General features: G+C 36.4%; 1 protein-coding gene across 2 annotated transcripts in view; it reads right to left on the bottom strand.

The window, feature by feature from the left end:
* Nucleotides 1–616: 616 nt before the first annotated feature.
* The window catches only part of LOC149219667 (protein unc-13 homolog), a 298200-nt gene continuing 277155 nt past the window's right edge, over nucleotides 617–21661 (bottom strand). For both annotated transcript variants that reach the window (XM_089384441.1, XM_089384440.1), the window contains exon 28: nucleotides 617–1323. In XM_089384441.1, coding sequence (XP_089240567.1) covers nucleotides 1142–1323 — 182 coding nt within the window. In that variant the 3' untranslated portion in view covers nucleotides 617–1141. The remainder of the gene's footprint in view (nucleotides 1324–21661) is intronic.

The raw sequence follows: 21661 nt of genomic DNA, 5'->3' as shown, positions 1-21661 counted from the left end.
GAATAATACTTTTAAACCATATGTCCTTCGCATCTTACAACGTCCAGCTATTAACCTTGTCTATTACTTGATATTCTGGTCTATTTCTCTCATAAAACTTCGGCAGGATTTGTCAGAACTCCAATGCTGATCCTTCCCAAAATGGGACTTCTGATATCGATCTTCTTCATCTTAAAATGATCATATTCTGGAATCATACAACATAGCTCCATCAAATCATTATCTTGAGTTGGAAGACAATGTGCTTGATTAATTTGCAACCTTTACACCACCCACAGTAAAATCTTCTCTTGGAAAGTCTCTTGCATCTGCAGCTTGAGAGTTTCACTTTAAAAGAGAGCAAACTCCTTTGCCAGCAGAGGAGGCAGTTATTCCCCACTTTCTTTCCCTCATTGACAATTTTTATTCTCGTGTGTTCATAGCTATATAGTCAATTATTGATATTCTGCTAAAGTCATTTATATCTACTTTTGTTGGTTTGACTGGAGTTTGCAGATTTAAACTTTGACAACAATGAAACGCACATATTTTGAATGCTCAAGAATTATGTTACATGTGTAAGTGGAATGTCAAAGTAGTAAGTTCATAAATCCGGGACCCAACTTACAGGCGATAGTTGGTGAAATGTTATCATAGATTGTCCATAGATAAGCGAATGCAAATACACCCCAACCTAACTTGATTATTTTGCGGTAACATTGCTCCTATCTTTAAAAAGACCGTTCCAAACATCACATTAGGTAGAAAGCACTCTGATGAAGCTAAATTAGAATGATAATCATCCTATCAAAAAAAAATGATGAATGAAATGAATTTTCATACCTTACAAGGATGAACATTTAATAGTAAGCTCAGGACATTTAATAGTAAGCTCAGGACATAAATACACTTCCGTATCTCATGGCTTACATAAATGTGAAACCAATAATATTTTTCAATGGACTAACTTGTATGCTCCACTTCTATCTCCACTTTTTCTACTTTTCCTTTCGCTGCAGTTGAAACAATACTCCAAAATTTGCGCTGAATGTTAACTCAGACGTGACATTGTTATACAAGATTCTTTACAGTATGTCTATTGTCAGAGAAAACAAATTGTTGTCGGTCTCTCCATGTTACTGAAGATCTCTGTTTGTGTTCCTTACCAACCTCCTTGCTTGAATTCTAAGGTAGCCTCTTGTATCTTTTGTTTCAATAATCTGAAACTCCTCTGCCCATCTGCGGGGAAATGGAATGAGGTAGTCCTCTTTAGAAGATCACTCACAGAAGAAGCACCCGCAAATGCTGAGAATGGAGAATCCTTGCTAGGTGCATCCTCATAACCTGCCAGCAGGAAGCATTGTAGGTAAGCCCATAAAACAGCTTATAGGCAAGTAAAAATACATCAAAAGAAAAATGGAAATCCAACCAGGAAAAAATAGGAGAGCTAACATGTATATGGAAAAGAACATGTAATTATAAACTAATTTAATCCTCATAATTTACCTTGTGAGATTCCAAGTAGGCCCTCTCAAATATTTGATACATCCAACAAAGGTCTACTTCTCCCAAGGCATTGCAACTATCACACCCTTTGGACAGACAGAACATACCTATAGTCTAATTTTCACTCCTGCTAGTAGGGAAATTTGACTTAAAACTGGAACCAATACTCATTCTCTTGTATGTGGGGGTGAACCACAAATGTAACGCTGTTTGTAAACCTGCAAAGATCCATCTTAACCAGAGATATATTAAGCATAGAGAGGATTAAAAAATCAGGTGCCAATCTCTGAGTGCTTAAAATATCAGTGGTTAAGGATTCCTGTGAAGGTAAATGCATACATACACAAGATCTCTCCCATCCCCTCAGGTAAAAGCCCCTACCTTCTGTCAATGCAAAAACTCCTTTGTTCCCTAAGTTTGTTTGAGACAGTTGCTAAAGTTGATTAACAATCAAAGTATCATAAGTTCAATAGTCAGGATAAGTACAAATTTAAAACTCGAGAAGAGTAGGGCTTCGAGACCTTACAAGATTAAAGTAGCGCCAACACACACACAGACTAGTAAGTACTAGGAATTCTCTTCAAGCAATACACGTGACCTTTCCACCCTTGCCAGCCTAAATTGTTGATCTTATCCAAAGGTGTGCATCTCGTCTTTTACATCTTGTTATTAAAGTGTAGGTTTTGATTTTATGTTTATTATAGCTTATGAGTATGGCCAGACCCTTGGTGTGCAAATATGTAGAAATTCCTAAAAATGGCATCGTCTTAGGTACAAACGTCAGACTTTTAGTAATAACTTTGAAAGATGGCTTGGGCTCCACTATGCTAACAATATCTTTTTCCTCAAAAATTTATACCTTAATCAGTGGACCAGTTTGTTAATCATTTCCTCGCAAAATTATACCACCAATATAAAAATGAATGCCACATCCAAGTATAAGCACTTCTGAATCCAGATCATTTCTATCTAAACAGAAGTGATCAGTGAAGATAATATTACATGTAGTAATACCATTGGTATATTTGACAGTTTATTAAGGTGCTAAGATAAAATTTTCAGAATATTCTATCGCTCTTTTTGCATTAAAGACCGTTATCCTATAGGAGCAGAATAAAATAGACCATTACTGAGAAAAATATAAGGTCCTCCCTGTTTATTAGGTAAGAGACTCCATCATAACAAATGTTTTTCCTGAAACATTCTCCCTGTTTATTAGGTAAGAGGCACCATCATAACAAATGTTTTTCCTGAAACTTATTATGAAACAACCTGTTCTATGTAAACCGTTGATTTGAAATCTGGACGCTCTGGGAGAACTTAATCTATGCATCGACTTATTAAATAGAATAGAAGGACGTAAATTTCTCGTTGTCGGAATTGAATCTATTTTATCGTTTATATCTATTCTTCATAGTGAAGCATAAAAGGTTAATTGCAAGTTTTTCTTTAGGTTTATATATCGGTTTCTAATCCTCTTAATGCTTGCGCATAAAGCAAAGCCGAGTTATGATATCGTTCCATTGTCTTGATATTAAAGCTATTAATCTGACAAAAATAAACAATCATAAGACAGTAGATTTCAAATTCCTGTGGAGTGGTGGTCGAAAAATGACAGTTTTCGCCGCTACGTTTCGAATCCAGCAGCAGTATCCATCATCAGAACAGAAAAGTCGAGTAGATAGAAAAAACCAGATCAGCTGATAAATTCAAGATGCCAGAAAGTGGGAGAAGGATCATGAATCCAAAAAAAACTAAGCTGAAAAACCGTAAAAGCAACCAAAGCACAAAAACCAACAAAAACCCTAAAGAGAATCTTATGTTAATACTCTAATAAGTTAATATTTTAGTATTAATATTAAGGTTACTTTAAAACTAATATAGTTAATATTTAATAGTTATAATGCTAACATTAATAATTAATAGCCCTATAATGTTAATATTATTATTATTAATGAATGTTAATAATAATAATAAATATTAATTTTTAATAGTATTAGTACTATAATAATAATAGTAAATTAATAATAATACTATTATTATTATAATTCTATTTTATAATATTAATATTAATATTAATTTAATTGCTATTTCGCTAGGTGGACCAGCTAATCATTTTATTAAAAAAAAAAAAATATTAGTACTATAATATTAATATTATTATTATTATTAGTAAATTAATAATAATAAGAATTATTTTTCAGTACGAAAAAAGCTTGATTGTATTATAATCAAAAAAGTTCTATTACATCACAAAGATGGAAACCTGACTAATCAGATAGAAGATAAGTCATTCTGCTATGGTGCTGGGTACAAAATGGGTTCATTCATGACAGAAATGATATAGCATTTAGGATCTAAATGAGAGAATAGTCATAAGGAAACAAAACCTTACCAGCATAGTTGCATGTATAGGTAAATTCCTTTTAAGAAGCATTCTTTGCTATGTATGAAGAAAGTATGCATTTTGAAAATAGAAGAAGTCAGATCCAGGAAACATACCAGGGGCCAATATTATACTATTTTATAATATTAATATTAATTTAATTGCCGAAGGCTCTCTATTTCAACTTAAGGTTAATGAGGATTTGTTGACCTTTTTTTGTTTATTTAATTGACAATCTAGATTGATTCTCAAGGGAATATGCTCAATATAGGCATACATACTCTACCCCCCTCTGGTTTTGAACCTGTGACCTCTTAGGAGGAAACACATGCTCTTAACCATTAGGCCCACTCATGTTGTAAGATGTGTAATTCCTTGTTTTTCTCAAGCTAAATTAGATTTGTGCCACGTGGCTCCCCAATTTCCTAGGGATTTGAGATTATTCCAATTTTAATAAGTTCATATTCTAATTAGATGGGGAAATTAATATATAAGAAAATTTTATGTAGAAAAATGATCCATTTTACAATAAGATGTGTAATTCCTCCCTTTTTTTCAAGTTAAAGTGGACCCATAACCTTTTTATACATGGTTAATCACATAAATGTTTGCATTGGCATTCTTCGTGTTGCAATAGTTTTTTTTGTTATATTTATGAAGCCTTCGACTCTATCAACCACATTAATATTTTTAATGTGGTTGTACTAATTATTAATATTCTTAAAATTGAGATGAAGTGTTATTGTATGAAGAAAAATACAATTAACATAGGAGATGAAAGATAAGGAAGGGGAATGAAGGACAAGGAAGGGAAAAGGAAAGAACAGGAGAGACAAGAGATACGGGAGAGGGAAAGAAACACACGATATAAGAAAGGGAAGGTAGACGGAAAAAAGAGGAGAGGAAAGGGAAAAGCATATGGAGGGGAAGAACACAACCAAGGGGACAAGAGGGGAGAAAAAAGGAAAGGAAGTAAAGAATTAGGGTGGGGGAATAGAGGAAAAAAGGTAAAGGGCAAGAGTGGAGGAAACAAGGAGAGAAGAAGGAGAAAGCGACAAAAAAAGAAAAAGTTTGACAGATGGATCGATTGAAATGTAAGGGACAAAGGAGGAGAAACCAAGAAGGACAAAAAGGCAAGCGAAATAGAGACATAGAAAACACAGAAAGATAAAAAAGAGGTATAAAAGTGGAGGAAAGAAAGAAAAGGGAGGAAAGAAGAGGAGAAAGGAGAACAAGGAAGAGAAAACAAACAGGATTAGCTCCCATAGGATCTAAATCAATTGATCAAGGGAAGCCAACTTACACTAATTTCAAGACCCCCATCCCTATTTAGGTTTATTTGGGTTCCTAACAATTTCAAGGGCCTCTCTAACATGTCGTTTGCAGTAATGATTATCCTTGGTTGGAACTTTAGTGTCCTCTAAACAAATATGATGCTTGGTTTTGGTAGTGTTCAGCCAAGGTAGAGGAATGGGTACGCTCATGTTTGACATCAACTCCAAGTTCCTTAATCCTAGTTTTACAACATCTTGTTTCACCAATGTAGTACTTTTCGCATGAGTAGGAAATCCAATACTGAGAGTAAATTATTCTCAAGCTCAGGTACACACATCACCTCATTCACCTCCATTGGACTTTCGAAGTCCAACTAGAATTGTATGGTCCCCACTCTTTATACACATACATGCCTTGTCACCAAGCTCCACATGTAGGTCTTTGTGCTCCTTTGTCATACTACAGAAGAGATTTTGAGATCATGTTATGTGGTGCAATGTTCCATTGTGCACAAAACACATCCCCTATACAATAGTGCCAAAAAGGAAAGACACCAATGAGAACCCTTTCTTAAAATTCATGAAAACTCATCCATTTGTATAATATGTTGCCATAGGTGCCCTTCCCTTGCCCTTCTTCTAGTTCAGACATTGACCTGCGAAGTGTCCAAACTTGTGACAGGGAAAGCATTTCACTTTGCTCATGTCTTTCTTCTTATCAATGTGTGAAGTAACTCCACTCGAACTTTGATTGACCCTTACCTTGCCCTTTCTTACCCGACTAACCAATGCAAGGTTCTCCTCATCCCCACTCTTATGTTGTCTATTAGACAATGACTTCTCCCAAATTTCCTTACAAGCAAAGTCATCCCATAGTTTACGCCAATCAAGTAGTTTTTCTCGTGCCAGAACACCTATGACAAAGGTAGCCCCAAGGTTACTTGGAAGCGGGGAGTGACATTTTCAAAAGCTCTTGGTTTGGGAACAAATCAAGAGCAAATTTTTATAATATATATTTTTAATATTTTGATGCATATATGTCAACAAAAGCATGTAGAATGATGAATTAGATATTAAAAGCATAAAAACATGGTTTACGCCATATAACATCAATAATCTAGAAGTTATTATCTTCATCAACCACATCTACAAGTTACAAGTTCTCATTTATATAGCATGTAAGGGTGCACATAACCAAAATAGCATCAACTGTAATCTATCTCTGAACCGAAAATACATCAACAAATAGGCTCTAGATGCCCTGTAGCATCCAAAAAAATCATGCTACAACAAATCGCTACATATCATCAAAATCATTACCTATCTTTTGATCTTTGTCATTAATATCACTCTCTAAGCAATTAACATAAGATAGAAATAATGTAGCATGTCAAGTCAAGATTTTGTTTGAGTGATTGGTACATTTTTAGTAGGGTCATGATAGAAGAGTTCGACAACCAATGTCACTAACATGAAGGTACATAGAGGGCTTGGTGCTCCTGACTAAATACTAGTCTCATACCCTAGTACATGACAAAATCCAATGGAAACATTGCAATTCCCCCAATCCTGAAATCCTGAAAAACTGATGAGTATACTAGATTTTGATTGATATCTAAAATTATACTTTCTCCATATGAAATCCAATGAGGTAGGAACCACTCTCAAACATCCTGGGTCATTTCATGGTAATGAAAAAATTTAAGTTAAAGGATGAAAATAAAAGATAAAGGGTAATGTCACTTTTACTTTAACAATTTAATACTATCGTGAATTGCATATCAATACTAGGGCCATAAGCTTGAATATTAGGTTGCCCTACTCAAAAAATCTTGTTTCTTTGAAAAAAAAGTTGTGTTTGGAATATCTTTGTGACAAAAAAATTGTGAAAAAAATGTGGGAGTGAATTTCGGGAGCGCAGTCTAGGGTCACTCCCGATTCGCTCCCGCTTGGAGCACGCTCCGGGAGAAATTCGATTGGGGGGAGGAGTCGCTCCCCCGCAACCCTGGGTAGCCCATTATTTTGTGAACCCACTCAAAGCTATCCTTACAAGCTCCTCATCTGACATGGCTACTCCAACAACTCCAAGCTCATCTAGAACTTTTTGAATCCAGAACTTGTTAAATACTAATGAGATGTGATGCCACTGTGTCTGATCTAGTCATCTCGGTGTCTCCTAATGTTTCCCTCAACACCATTTTCCAAATCTGGTTGTCACTATGGTATAAACTCATCAAAGTTGTCCACATCTCATGGGCACTCTTTGTTCTTGATATGTGAGGTATCACAAGATCCTTCACAACATCCATGATGATACATTTCACTCTCACATCCTTCAAAATATGGGTCGCTAATGCTATAGCATCTGTAGGGGGTGTAATTTAAGTTCCTACAAACTCCCATACAGTGTTTTCCATGAAAATCAATGTTATTCTCTCCTTCCATGGATCGAAATTTGATGCCCATTCTAAATGATCTTCATACCTCAACCTAGTAAAGGTCATTCTCCTAGATCAAATCCTAAACCACAAAACCCTTTAGTGAAAATAATAAAATTTGTTGCTATAACACTCGTGCTATTGATTTCTCTCTTCACAAAATTTCTAGAGCTCTAGTACCACATTGAACTTTTAACACCATATCTAATTTATTTTTCTCACAATTATTTATACCCAAATTAAAATCTAAAACCACAAAAAAATACACTGGTGTTCTCAACTTTCATAATAATACAAAAAAAGGTGTAGCAGAAAATAGAGAAATTACATAGAAAATGCAGCAATGAAACCAGTTGCAATTCGAACCCCATCAGAAATTCAACTTGCACAGTTTCAACACCTTCACAGCTACTCGACTAGCATGTTGGAACTCGACCCTCAGTTGTTACAACCTCCTCTACGTGGTGCACCCACAATCTGCTCGAGCTCGGCCCCTCTCAATTGTTACAGCCTTCTCCTCTACGTAGCATACACTCATGCCTGCCCACAAATCACTTCTCAAATGTCTCGGCTTGCCTTCTATAAGTTGGCCTATCTATATCTCCCTGCTAGAATTTGTCCTGCAAAACTGTGCACCTGAATTATGTTTTTTACCCTTTTCCTCTTTCTCATTAGTCACTCAAGATTCTCATTCATGAAAAATCACTTCCTCAAAATGCAATGTGTGTCTTCATCCTCTCCCTTAGGTTCTCTTTATAATTTCGTATTAGGCCAAGATGTAATCTCCAAAGTGATAGAGGGCTAAGATTAAATCATAATCCACTTAGATTAATGGTTGATATTAGATCCAATCCACTTAAATAATTAGATTATTTATCCTTCAAAATTTTAACCCAAAAGCCAACATTAATTAATAAATTAATTAATATGTTTTTTCCTACATTAAAACTTACAAAATAAATCATAATACTTGCTCCTCTCGAACAAGCACTTAAAAATGACTCTCCTACACGCTAAACACTTGACCCATGCAAAAGACCTTCCAATGTTACAAACATCAACATTAAGAGGAAATCCCCACAATCCATTCATACTCAAGACATAGTTCAAGGCCTAAGTGAATCCAAGCATCATTTTTAGAACAAAATTAGAGTTCTAGAGCAACTTCAACTAGATTGGTAAGCATATTAGATTCGTTTTCAAACCCTCTAGTAAGGTATCTTCAACTATTTTTTTTCCTCTTGTTTCATGCATATTTTTATGCAAGTTAATATTATGATAAGAATTATGTTTATTTTCATCTCTACCTTTTAAATGGTCTCTACCTTTTAAATGGCAGCAGTTGGAAATCTAGTGAGGTTTCCTCTTACTATATAATCCATTAGGTTTCACTAAAATTCCTAATCAAACCCATGATTTGCCTACAATTAATTATCAAAAATGTTTGTGCAAACCCTTGAGAAGGATGTACGGCCATGTTACAAAATCTCTTCCCACTACCTCCATTAATGGATGGGATTCATTTCAATAAAAGCTTATAGAAAAATGGGAACACAAATAGGACAATTCAAACTTAATAACTAAACTTACTCTATGCTTAAGGAGGAGAATGAATCAATATTTGAATTTAATAACTATTTTTCTAAATTTTATTTTAAGATTCCTCAAAATGTGCGTGATGAGTTTACATTACATTGTTATTTCAAAGCATTTTATGTAGTGTTTGGTCTCTTGCTTAGGAAGAAAGATCTTCATAATCTACTATAAGCACAAGTTGTTACTATCAAGATGGAGAGAAATATTATTGCCGCTAGCAAAGGGAAAACTGCACAATCCAAGTTGTTTGATCCACCAAGTAGAGCACCTCAAGAAGTAATGGGGGAACCTACCGGTGAGAACACTAAATATTGCAAAGATTGCAAGTTGTCACATAGTGAAGAGTGTTTTGTAGTGTTCAACCAAGAGACCAATAAGTTACCTCCGATCCATTTTCGCAACCAACATAAGTTATCGTTCACTGATGTAACACCCTTAATTATTCCAATGATTATAATTATGACTTAGTGTTTCTATAAATCGCAGCATAGACACCCTGGTGATTTTCAAAACATTATTGACCAAATTAAATTGGGGGTAGGGAAATCACCTAGCTTGTTAAGAAAACAACCATAGCCAACAGAAAACATACTGCCAAATTTTGAATTTCAAATTATTTCCCTCCTTCCCATTGTGAAAATTCCTTGACATGCAGCAACTGAAAAATATTTCTTCTAATTGACAAATTAATTATATAGTTTGTTTTGATTAGACCAAAATAATGAAATATTCACACTGCAATTTCTTCACAAAATAAAATACTATGAAAGCAAAAATAGGAACTGAGAAATGCTAGTGCACACAAAAATTTTTACACTTATTTTTGGACAATTGTCCCCGGAAAAACCCAATGTGGGAAAACTGATGCAACAGTGAGGGTTTTTATTATTATGCAACAACAAAATTTTCGAGTACAATAAGATGTCGCCAAACTAGCAATTCTACCCAAGAGAAATACTGGAAAAAATATACTGATGGATTTTACCCTCTCTTTGAACAATCCCAACACCTGACTGCGTATGAAAAGAAAGTCACCCACCATGCTCTGCGCAAGCCCTACGTCACCCCTACGCAAACTACCAAACGCTCAGCCTAGAACTCCTAGAAATCAAGTCGTCCTGCCTACTATTGACAAGGAAATTGTCTCTCCAACACTGGAAAATCTTCCCAGCCTCTAGAATAGAAAATGAGCTTCTCCTCAGCTAAATCAAACTGCTCAATTGAGGCTCTGCGCTACCCCTACGCAGCCTCCTGGAGATCAATTTCAACCTCCTCTTTCTGACTCTCCGGAAGTGGAATATCCTACGAAATACTACTCTGTTGCTCCCTACCACCTGCTACTCAATCTAATGGCTCGATTTGTCCTGCTGAATCACTTGCATTGGAAAATCGAACTCCCCATATTACTGAGTATTTGCCCTAGTGTGTTCTTCATCTACCCATCGACCTCTTCTTATAATCTCCAATTGGGACTCAAACAACCAAGATTAGAACTTAATCGATGGTTGAGGTCATCTCCAAGTCGATATGTGTGAGTTTCTAGAGAATTCTCACCTTTCCCAATGACTTACTATTAATCAACCATTTTTCCTAAGTTAGGAAATTTTTAATTATGGTCAATTAATTTAATTGAGCCATCTCTAGGTGGAATTTCCAAAAACGATTTCTAAGTTTTGGAGAACTCCTATGTTTTAACCTCTCCACAATGTTTCAAGACTAGAACACCATCTGATGCTACAAAACTAACACCCACTTCCCCAAAATCAGTCATTGAAGGAAGCTAGGCAATTACACAACCAACCACCCACAATTATGGAAGTATGGCGAATGGAGTGGGCAGTTGAAAGTGGTCAAATATGGGTACAAGAAGTACCCATCTCGAGTTTTATGATCTAACCAACGAAGTCCCCCATTAGAGGGAAGAAAATTGCAAGTCCTCCTTGGCTAGAGCAGAGGAATGCACGTGGGGGTTGAGTGGGCAAGTTTCCTGAATATAGAGGGTGCTAAAGGCCAAAAAAGTGTAAGGAAGAGTTTGCATAGAGCCAAGAAGACCATAAGTAAAAAACAAGTTGATTCACGAGTGGGTATTCTATCGATAAATCCTGGTAAAGAGAACTTCCTAGCACAGTCAAATTCATGCCCAAAAAATGCTAAATCTAAATGGGGGACCATCCTTGAGTGTTTAGGCAAGTTATCTCAAATTTGATTGCTAATTTGGAGAAGGAAAACCCAAACTTGAGTTAGGAAAAAGGGGGTTGTGAATTTGATGTTAGTCATGTGGAAGAGAAAGAATTGAGAGGGGAGGTCGATGAGGGATCGCATTGGTAGAAAAGGGACTCCCTTGTGTACCCATAACTAGCTGGGAACACATCTAAAAAATTCAAGAAATTCCTAGCCCAGTGAGTAGAGGGTGACCACAATTGTTTTCCTGTGATGGTGAGTAGCTTTCACAATTGGAAATTTCCTTAAGAGCTTAAGTTTTCGCCTAGTTGTATTATGGTCTACTGAAAGGCATCACACCCTAAAATTTGGTCATCATCTTGCAAGATGACAAAACTCCCAAATGGCCTAATATGTTTTGTGAGAGAGCTCAACAAGCCTAAGTCTCCACAAAATAGTTGATGATATGATGTAAACCATTCACCAATGTACTCGTTTTTTCTTGGCTACTTGTTTTTTCTTGGCAACCTTGCCATGGGTTGTCAACTTCAACCCCAAATTATCATGCATATATGAGCCATGGTCGCATACACAAGGGCTAAAACCAATAATCTATAGTTCTCATTATTATCATAGAAATGCTCAAAAAAATATGTCCAAATTGCTAACAAACAAAAGGCAAGCCATGAGTCTCTTTGTTCACCATACAAGGAGATATCATGACCATGCATGATGTACAATATTCTTTGCTTATAATTTGGATGTCCATATTTATGTATAAGTTTGGTCCATTATAAGCCTTATCCTCCAACTTCGAGGATGACTGATCATTCAAGTGCTCAACTGGGAATAAACTCATCATACTCCCCATGGATATCTAGGACCATTGGAGTATATGGACAAATCGGTCTCTTGACAGTCTTTCCATTGGAATATTAATCAGAAGGTTTTTGACACTCCCCCCCATTCCCCATATAGCATGAGGTGGAGGAGGGTGTGTGGAAAGCCTACTCGTCTACAACAAGAAGGGGTAATTGACTCCATGTCACGCGGTAAGATTGGATGCATGCCATGTGAGTGCTCACTTCCATTTTGAATGAGGAGGAGCATTGCCAACGATATACGAGAGACTTGACTCCACCTACCCCTTTTCATTCGAAATGATATTACTAAGAGATATGACAAAGGAAAAGTTTGAATGACATCAGATAAGATTAGTCAAAATGTTGATGATAGGCTTGTGCCTCATTTGGGTGAGCAAAGGTTGACACTTACAACCCTTACTTGAGTTGAGATTCATGAGGGTGGAAACCCTTGAATCTTCATCAAGATTGATTCCTCATCACTAAAGTCAGTCCCTTGTGCGACCAAACCATAATACCTTCTTGCAAGCGATTCTTTCCATCAATGGAATGGTAAGCACATTGTGTCACTCAACAAGACATGTGCACACTTGGATGATGGTGAAGGATATGGATTTAATTTGTGGGGAGAGAACTCTCTACCTGCGAGGTGCCAAGCTCTTAAAACAATTTCCTGAAGTTGTATCACAACCAATGAATCCACCGCTTAATTTCCCCTCTACCGATATCACATGCCTTACAATGAGTCATTGTATCATCAAAGTAAATCACGTGTTTTGGAAATGACCTTACAGTCAAATAGTTGAAGAAGTGACATCTCATCTGATACACCTTGTCATGTCATTGGAAATGGGAATTTTGGAGTGGCATGACGCTCTTCTATCGCAATTAACAACCTTTCTAAAGCTATCAAGGATAGGTTTCCTTTCCTCTGTATCGTTGGCTATCGTCCCTTTATCAATGATGAAACAATAGGAGGGAGCTCAAATCATTTGTATCCATGAAGTAGTTGCATCTTGTGCAACATCCTCCGTTGTATACCCAGAAATGATACTTCTCAAGTGATACATAACTTCCATTATGATAGGGGAAGACACTTCTTGTGCAGTATGTGGATCCATTATCGTGAGAAGAGATGTTTATGTTCTAGAACGATATAACTCAAGTCTACCTCGACCATAATGAGTATGACATATCGTGTTAGAGAGAGTTCCAATATCGTAAGGGTGAATGTCATTAAGAAACAAAGCTAGGGAGGAAACCTTGCCTAATTCAATAAGCTTTTGGAAAATTTTGAAACCCTATCTGTAAAGACCTCCTTGAGGTTGATTTCATGATAGTTGTGGATTACAATGGTTCCTAGGAATATCAATTTTCTGACAACAATGAAAAGAGTACTCGACCAAGGGTTTCTCCCATGAGATTAGGGCAATTAGAATCATACATGTGTTATGGTACCCACTAGTATCATTGCCCCAAGGGGTAAAGTATCTCTTTCAAACATCAAAGAGGCACAAGGTAGAGTAGCAGCCATGGTGGACGAGATGACCAAGACTTATTTAAGAAGCAGCAAAGGACCTAAGGACCAACCAATGAAGAATACCAAAAAAAATGAGACTCCAACATAGGGTTTCCCCAAAACATCGTGATCCATCAATTTTGCACAACATGAGCTTATGCTCAAATGATCATGAACCAGTAGTTGCCGAAGTTTTTCCATATGCAAAGTTCCACAAAGATGAAGCTGAAAAGCCAAATTTTCAAGTGGGTTGATTAGTTCATTCGATTGACAATGATAAAGTGATGAAGAGAAACAAATAAACCATGCAAAATTGGATCAACAAGAGACCTTGCTAGTGTCTGTCCCCACAGTGTTTAATAGTTTCATCAAATACCATTGTAGCAAGTGCAAAAATCTTGGGTTTTACTAGAAGATGATCTTCCTTACGATTTGCCCATGATCCTGCAATCAAATTATGTTCTTCAAGGAGATCCTAGTTGAGTTCAAGATGAAGCAAGTGTTTCAACAGGGAAATTTGAAGAGTCTTGACTAGTATACTACTTTGTTGATAATGTTGAGGCAACATGATCCAGATTCCATTCAAAAACTTTTATTAGTTTCTTAAGTAGCAAAAGCATAAATGCATATTTCCAGCTTATGAGATTTCATGATTTGATTGGATTGGAGAGTTAACTATGTTGATCTTTTATGTCTAACCAATCACTTGGTTGCATGGTTACAATGGTCATCTGAGTATGTTGATTGACCATGGCAACTTTGAGAAACCCCCAAAATAAGAACTTTTAATCTAAAAAAAGGGAGAAAAAGAAAAAAGAAAAAATGAAGCAAATTTTTGTGTTCTAGGTAGTAGATTTGTTGTTGGTTTCTATTGTCATTTTCAGATTTTCCAATTGCTGATTTTTATGTTTTAGGACAGCAAGTAGTACCATTTGTTTCCAAATTTTCCCTTTACTTCAGCAATCATTCAGTCTTAGTTAATGATATACTGAAAATTTTTCCTTTATATCAACATATTCTCTTGTGTCATTACATTCTTGTCATTTGTTCGACTCCAGCAAATCCTTCATAGCTAGTGAGATGTTCTTATACCCTAGGGCCTATTAGCCTCATTGGTCAATTCCATCCTGCCTAATAGGTGTTTTCCTCGTTGGCATATGACCAAGTGGTTGTCTCCCATGTGTTGACTTTAACACATCATCCACTGGGAGTAGTGTATAGCTTATGCGGTAGCAAGTTGTGGTTTTAGACAGACGTTTATGGATGACTCCCTTTCAATCGATCAATTGGCTCTCCATACCTGTTGACCACATTGCCTACTAGATAGGCACATTAGATTCAGGTCATTCTTTAGATCATGTTCTTCAATATACAGGCACAAGTTTTGGTCTACAAGTTTAAGGGTTACAAGCATGTGATATTAACAAGATGAACAAATAAATACACATTTTTTTATGCTTCGTTTCATATTCCAAGAGGTCTCTTGGACTTCTCATGACTGTTACCATTCACTTGAGGATCTTCACCTTCCTCTCAAGTGAACAAGCCAAATTTACATAAAGCCAAAGGATTGTTGCAACAAGCACAACTTTTCTAGCACTAGCAATTAGGGCAACAACAACTATAAACTTGCTTCGATCCTTAGAATACTCTTTAACTTGCTCAGCCAATGAAAAAAGAGCAAGTTCAATAGCAATAGTTAGAACATCCTCGTAACATTTTGAGGATAACTGATAGCCATAAAAAAAACGAGTTGTCACAAACTCGCCTCATTACTTTCATTCACATGGCTAGAAAATCACAATAGTTGGATGGATGTACCCATTTCGGGAATGTAGGCCATTTATCACCATAATTAATCAAATTGAGGTTTACTTTACAGACATCTATATCTAAGTTGATATATAACCTTAAATAATACCAAAGGCGATAACAAGTTCTAACCAATTTTGTGCTTGAATGGAGCTAACTTGCATATTACACTAAACTCACCAATTGGTCCTTGTACAAATTCAAAGAGGCAAATCACTTTTACCATAAGAACCTTCCTTTCCAAAGTTAGAAAAAATGATTGTGGTTTCCTAATTTTTAATATTAGAAGAGTATCAATTTCTTCTATTATGGGGTTGACGTTGGAATGCCGGAGTTTCATTCACAGAAACCAGTCCTTGTTCTTCCAAGACTAGTGACTTCTTTGAGGTTGGATGCCAGATGTGTTCACTTCCTTTGAGGTTGGATGCCAAATGAGTTCATGAGCCCTAATCCATGGACCTTTTGGTTGCATAATTTATTCCCACACTCATTTCAACCTCGACCATGTTTTTGTAGCTCCCTACAATGTCTTTGTTCAATATAAGACATTAACCTTTCAAATTTTGTACTCAACATTAACAACCACAGACAAATCATGGGCAATGAATATCTTGAACCCTAGAAACCCCGGGACAAGACAAATCATGTGTGCATGCTATTTGGTGCAAAGCAAAACTTCGGAGTGACAAAAATTGTCAAGACCCTCGTAAGCATCCATGAAGTATCAATTAAGCAATAATCATACGGTTCCGAGAGACAAAGTTCTCAACATACAAAAAGAAAGTGGAATTTACAGTGTAAAATGGAAAATCAAACGAAGTATTGAGCGCTTGCACTAATATGAAGTAGAGGAAAATTAGTGATACAATCGCCAAGGTCAAGCTAGTTTCATATCTCATCATCCCAAAGGGCTTGGTTCTAACATCATAGGTCCCAGCACACAGTAGTGATGTGAGATTATACTTTTTCACGCCTGTCACAAGATCATAGACTTGGATTGAGGATCTTTTGCAATACTTGCATTGCCTACGATCTTGTCTTGGCCAACAGGTCTCTAGTAAATGCCACTACTAACAGTAAGAACACAACCCCTTACATGCAGTGCCCTAGTCACATGGCTCCATTGGTTTGCTTGTTTGAGTTGAGTCCCAACACACTGCTTTCAAAGGAATACATGAAGTTCACTTACAAGCTCAACATCAGCAAGCGAACATCGACATTCTAGCCACTCTGTAGCAACAACCTTCGATCATTGCCTCAACCCCCACACAACTAAGTCCTCCAATTGATGAAATTGTGGAGCTTCTACAGTGTCTATTGCAAGTTAGAGTCATGCAAAGGCAAGGAAATCCCAACCTTGCATATGGTTCTACTTCGAGGGAGGAGACATTGTAGAGGAACTAATGGTCAAGATTTGCATTGGAATCATTTGTGTAGGGCAAACATCTTGGTTTGAAGTGGGTAGATGGGCGAGTGGAGTCACCAGGTCAAAGGTCGTGGGAGTGGTTAGGGCACGAGGAGAATTCCCAACTAAAAAAATTGTGCCATTTTGAGATTGTATGCAAAGAACCAAACACAAATCTAGCTGAGAGAGGGTTCAGAATTGCAAATTTGAGAGACAGAGAGGCCAGACTGACCACAAAGAGAATATGGTAGAGAAACAGCTCTGAGTCACACCATCTTTGATAACATTCTTGGAACACATACAAAAATAGACAAGAAATAGATAAGCATGTGATGCATATTATTAACAATATATATACATAAATACACATTTTTTTGACCCTTGGTTTCATATTCCAAGAGATGTCTTGAACTTCTCATGACTATTAGCCTTCACTTGAGGGTTTTCTTCTTCCTCTCAAGTGAATAAGACAAATTTAAATAACCCCCAAAGATTATGTTTCCAACAATTCACGGATACAATTTACAGAGATCACTAAGTTTTCAACATCCCTCAAGGGGATCCCATCCCCTTGAGTCGCCACTATTAACCCCTAAATTTTCGCGCTTGCAAATTAGAGTGTTAATCACCAACACATTTCATTAGGTTGAAGGTTTGGAGACATGCACATATAATTTTGCCTGGGTAGGTAGTTGTTTCCCAAGGAGACTAGTTACAGGATGGATCAATGATGGTTCAGACAGTTTTATGAAGATCAGAGAGAGTTGTTATTCTTAGTAGGTCGCCTACCTTTTAAGAGACAAGGCTTCAAGGCTTGCAAGGTGGTCTTGATTACACATTTAGAGTCCTTATGAATTTAGGGTTCTAATGAGATTTCTCTAGGAAACATGCATGGTACATTCCTTTTTTAACAGGTTTGGTCTGGAGATTCACATGTCAAAGATAATGATAAATTTGGAGTCCTTGTGAGATTTTGAATTCAACGAGTACTTTTTGGCAACATGTGAGCACTCTATTTTAAGCAATACTTGCATGTCGATTTTGATAGTGGATTCAACTTCCACACTGAAAGATAATCTAATGAGCATGGTTTCAAGGGCATGTGAGAAAATTTTATGTTTTGTAGTGGTTGCACATTAGATCGAGCTACATATTTAGACTCCCCACTAAAAAGTGAGATCGATGAGGGTGATTTCATCAAAATACAATAAATTTCTAGTTTTAGTAGTCTTTGCATAGTAGTGCTAATAGCATATTTGGACTCCCAATGGAAATTTGAGTCCGACGAGTATAATAATGTGGACATGCAAACAATTTTATATTTCTAGCAATACCTATTTTTACACATACCACATACGGCAAGGTTCCTCTATTCATTCCATACATTTTCTATCTTTTCCTATCTTTTGAGGGATTGCTACATTTGGCATTTCCATTATAGCAACGGGTCATGTAGCAATCTAAGAGGATGACACATGACAACTTATGGAATGGAAAAGTGGCAATCATTTGGACTTATAATGTTGCGAACATCGAAATCGGGATAAAATAGGCAAGGGTTCGCAAAACCAAAAAATCATAACAATAAGGAAAATATAAGTAAAAATCAGCAAACATCGGCAAAATTGAGATACCATAAAAATATTGGTAAAAATCAGCAAACATCAGCTAGGCTAAAAAATCATGATTTCGAGATAAAATCATGACTTTATCGAGATGTTCACAACAATGCTTATAGGTGAGTCATTAGTGATGTCGCAAAATGTATGGTCCATCTCCACTCTCCTAAGGCACATTGTTTTTCATCCTCTAAATCGAATTTCCAAAAATTCTCCAAATGTATCTTTTTAGCCCAATTCAAAATTCCCAAATTTAAGATATTTTATTCCAAATCGAATTTCCCACAATTATCCAAGGATATTTTTTATCCTAGCTCAAATTACCTAAGGATGATTTTATCACGGGTTTTATTTACTCAAAATACACAAACATGCTTTTACCCAAGTCGAAATAGCTATAATTATGATGAAGGATATTTCTATCTTAGGACAATTCAGAAATACTTCAGTTAAACTCGAGCAGGTGCCACTTCACTCAGTGTTTCAATTACAATGCAAGTTGACTCCACATGCTTTTTCCAGCATGCAGTGATTGTCACTTATGGGAAATTGGACATATATTCTTCTTAGTACCCATCAGAGGAATTTAGAGGGGGGAGGAAGTTAGGAGGCAGCCACTATTTCAAATCAAATTGTCTTCTACAACACCAATGTTATTCTCTCTCTCATCTCAGGTTCTTTCTCTTTTCTCCCTTCTAGCTTCTACTTTGTTGTGTTTGAATATCATTGTCATCAATTGTGTAATAGTCCTCTTGGTGCAACCAATATTATGAACATAATAATAATAATAATAATAATAATAATAATGATTAATTAAATAATAATTAGTTATTGAAGACACAATGTTATTCTCTTTCTCTCATCTCATATTCTTTCTCTTTTCTCTCTTCTAGCTTCTACTTTGTTGTGTCTGAATATCATTGTCATCAATTGTGTAATAGTCCTTTGGTGCAACTAATGTTATGAACATAATATATAAAAATAATGATAATAATAATAATAACGATAATAATGATTAATTAGATAATAATTAGTTATTGAAGACACATGTCCAAAAGGACATGATTATTCATGAAGGGGTACTTTGTCTAGTATATAAGCAGGGCCCTCATTTGTAATCATACATATTCTTCATTTATAGATTTACACAATATATTCTTTATTCTTATAATGGATTCTTTTACTGTATTCCAAATATATTGGACTATTTGATGTACATAAAGAACTTTGTTTTTTACATTGGTATCAAAGCTAGTCTGATCCAACCTTTAGCCATTAACCCTTCGTCAAGTTTGTTATCGTTGTGATTGAGGCTTCTAGCCACAAAAAGTAAGTTTGCAGGTTCTCCATCCTGTCGTCGGGCCTTTGCCCATTAAAAAATAAGAAAAAAATTATATATATATATATATATATAAGAGAAAAAATCTATGTTGCACGAGGACCCGTCCACACCAAAAAATCCCTTGTAACCAATGTTTCGGCATATTGAGTACTTTTACAGGGGTTGGGGACTTTGTTGGGGACTTGAGGAATTCCACAATGTTCCATGGGGACTCGCCCCCCCCCTAGGGGTCTAGTTTCATCACTCCCTCGCGCTTCGAGGACTTGGGAATGAGTAGGGGACGTTGCCCCACACCCCCAAAAATGAGGAAACTCAGGGGGACGTGCCAAGGAGTCATCTCCCTTTCCTGAGGGGGCGTTTCTGAAAAAGGGGACGTGGGGGGGCGAGGGGGGAGGAGAGGGGGCGAGGGGGGGCGTGGGGGGATGTGGCACACGTTTATGCAAAAAAAAATGATTTTAATTAACTTGACCCTAAAACTAATCTTTAATTATTAGTTAAACTAAGCGTAGGGTTTTGAAATTTAGCAGTTTCATGTTATAAAAACGGCAGGGTGAACACATAACAACACACACAGCCTTCGCTCGTTGTGCGTGTTGTTATTACTAGATCTGATCACTCCCATGCATGGAACCTCGATGGCATCTGTTGGAACATTGCAGATTGCAGAATGGACCCTTGATATGGCTATCACATTGGTAATGTAATTTGGTTATTTGCAGGAATTCTGGAGTGCACATATTAGACAGAATTGAAGATAGATCTTGACGATTTCTATCAATATGAACTGTCGGCCCTCTGATTAGACAAATTCTGAGTTTGATCCAAACAAATTCATTTACCTGTGGTTGCTGCTCAATATTACCCTACACATTTTGTGAGGAGATCATCCCTGAAGTAGTTACTCATCAATGCTTCTCTACTTCTCTCAAAGCTCGGCTCTTCAAGATTCACTATGGATGATCAACATCAAAGGCTCCCTCTTGTGAAGAATTCAGTTTGTGACGATAAGAAATATTAGAAGGCAAAGAAGTTCAGCATTAAATTAACTTAACTTTTGTGTGGCAGTGCTTGCTTTCTAAAAGACACACCGATCACGTTGAAGTATTTTTTATTTCTCTAAGTAACCCTAACTGGTGTGTTACAAGTATCAGTATAATCAAGTTACAGTGATCCTTGAGGTCATTGTAATTTGAATTTAAACAAGAGCTTCAAATTAAAGGAGCAGAGGCTATAATACATATAGCCAAATTGTCAGATATGGAAGCTACAGGTTTAGATTGCTGATTTTTGGAGTTATGATAGAAGTATGAGTAATGTTCTAGACACAAATGTGCATCAGTGGACAGAGGCATTAGCATCTTGTTATGCCATCAGGAGTCTGCACAACATTCACTCTTCAACAAGGATACAATTGACAATAGAATTCACACGAGCATAACACAATACTGTTGTTTTGTATATCCTTGTAATTGATACTATGTACAGATGGGCAAAACTCACCAAAGATTATAGCGGTTTGGCCTAGAACTGAATAGAGTTGCCTTGATAACATATTGTTGAAGTTGCAGAGGACAGAAGTGTTAAGATTCTGAGATTAAGATCTTTTATTGATAACAGAGATGCAGGAAGAATAGATCTACAGTGATCTTCTACAACAACATTGTTGAGGTTTGCTGTGTATTATCAGAATGCTAAAGATGGTGGTATTGCTATCTTTGTATTTTGTTATAATGTATGATCATTGATGTATGATTATAAATTA

Source organism: Pinus tabuliformis, chromosome Q (genome assembly GCF_031772625.1).
Source record: "Pinus tabuliformis cultivar Carrire ecotype Pingquan chromosome Q, CPIR1, whole genome shotgun sequence".
NCBI lineage: Eukaryota > Viridiplantae > Streptophyta > Pinopsida > Pinales > Pinaceae > Pinus > Pinus tabuliformis.
This window is presented reverse-complemented; position numbering and strand designations above follow the sequence as displayed.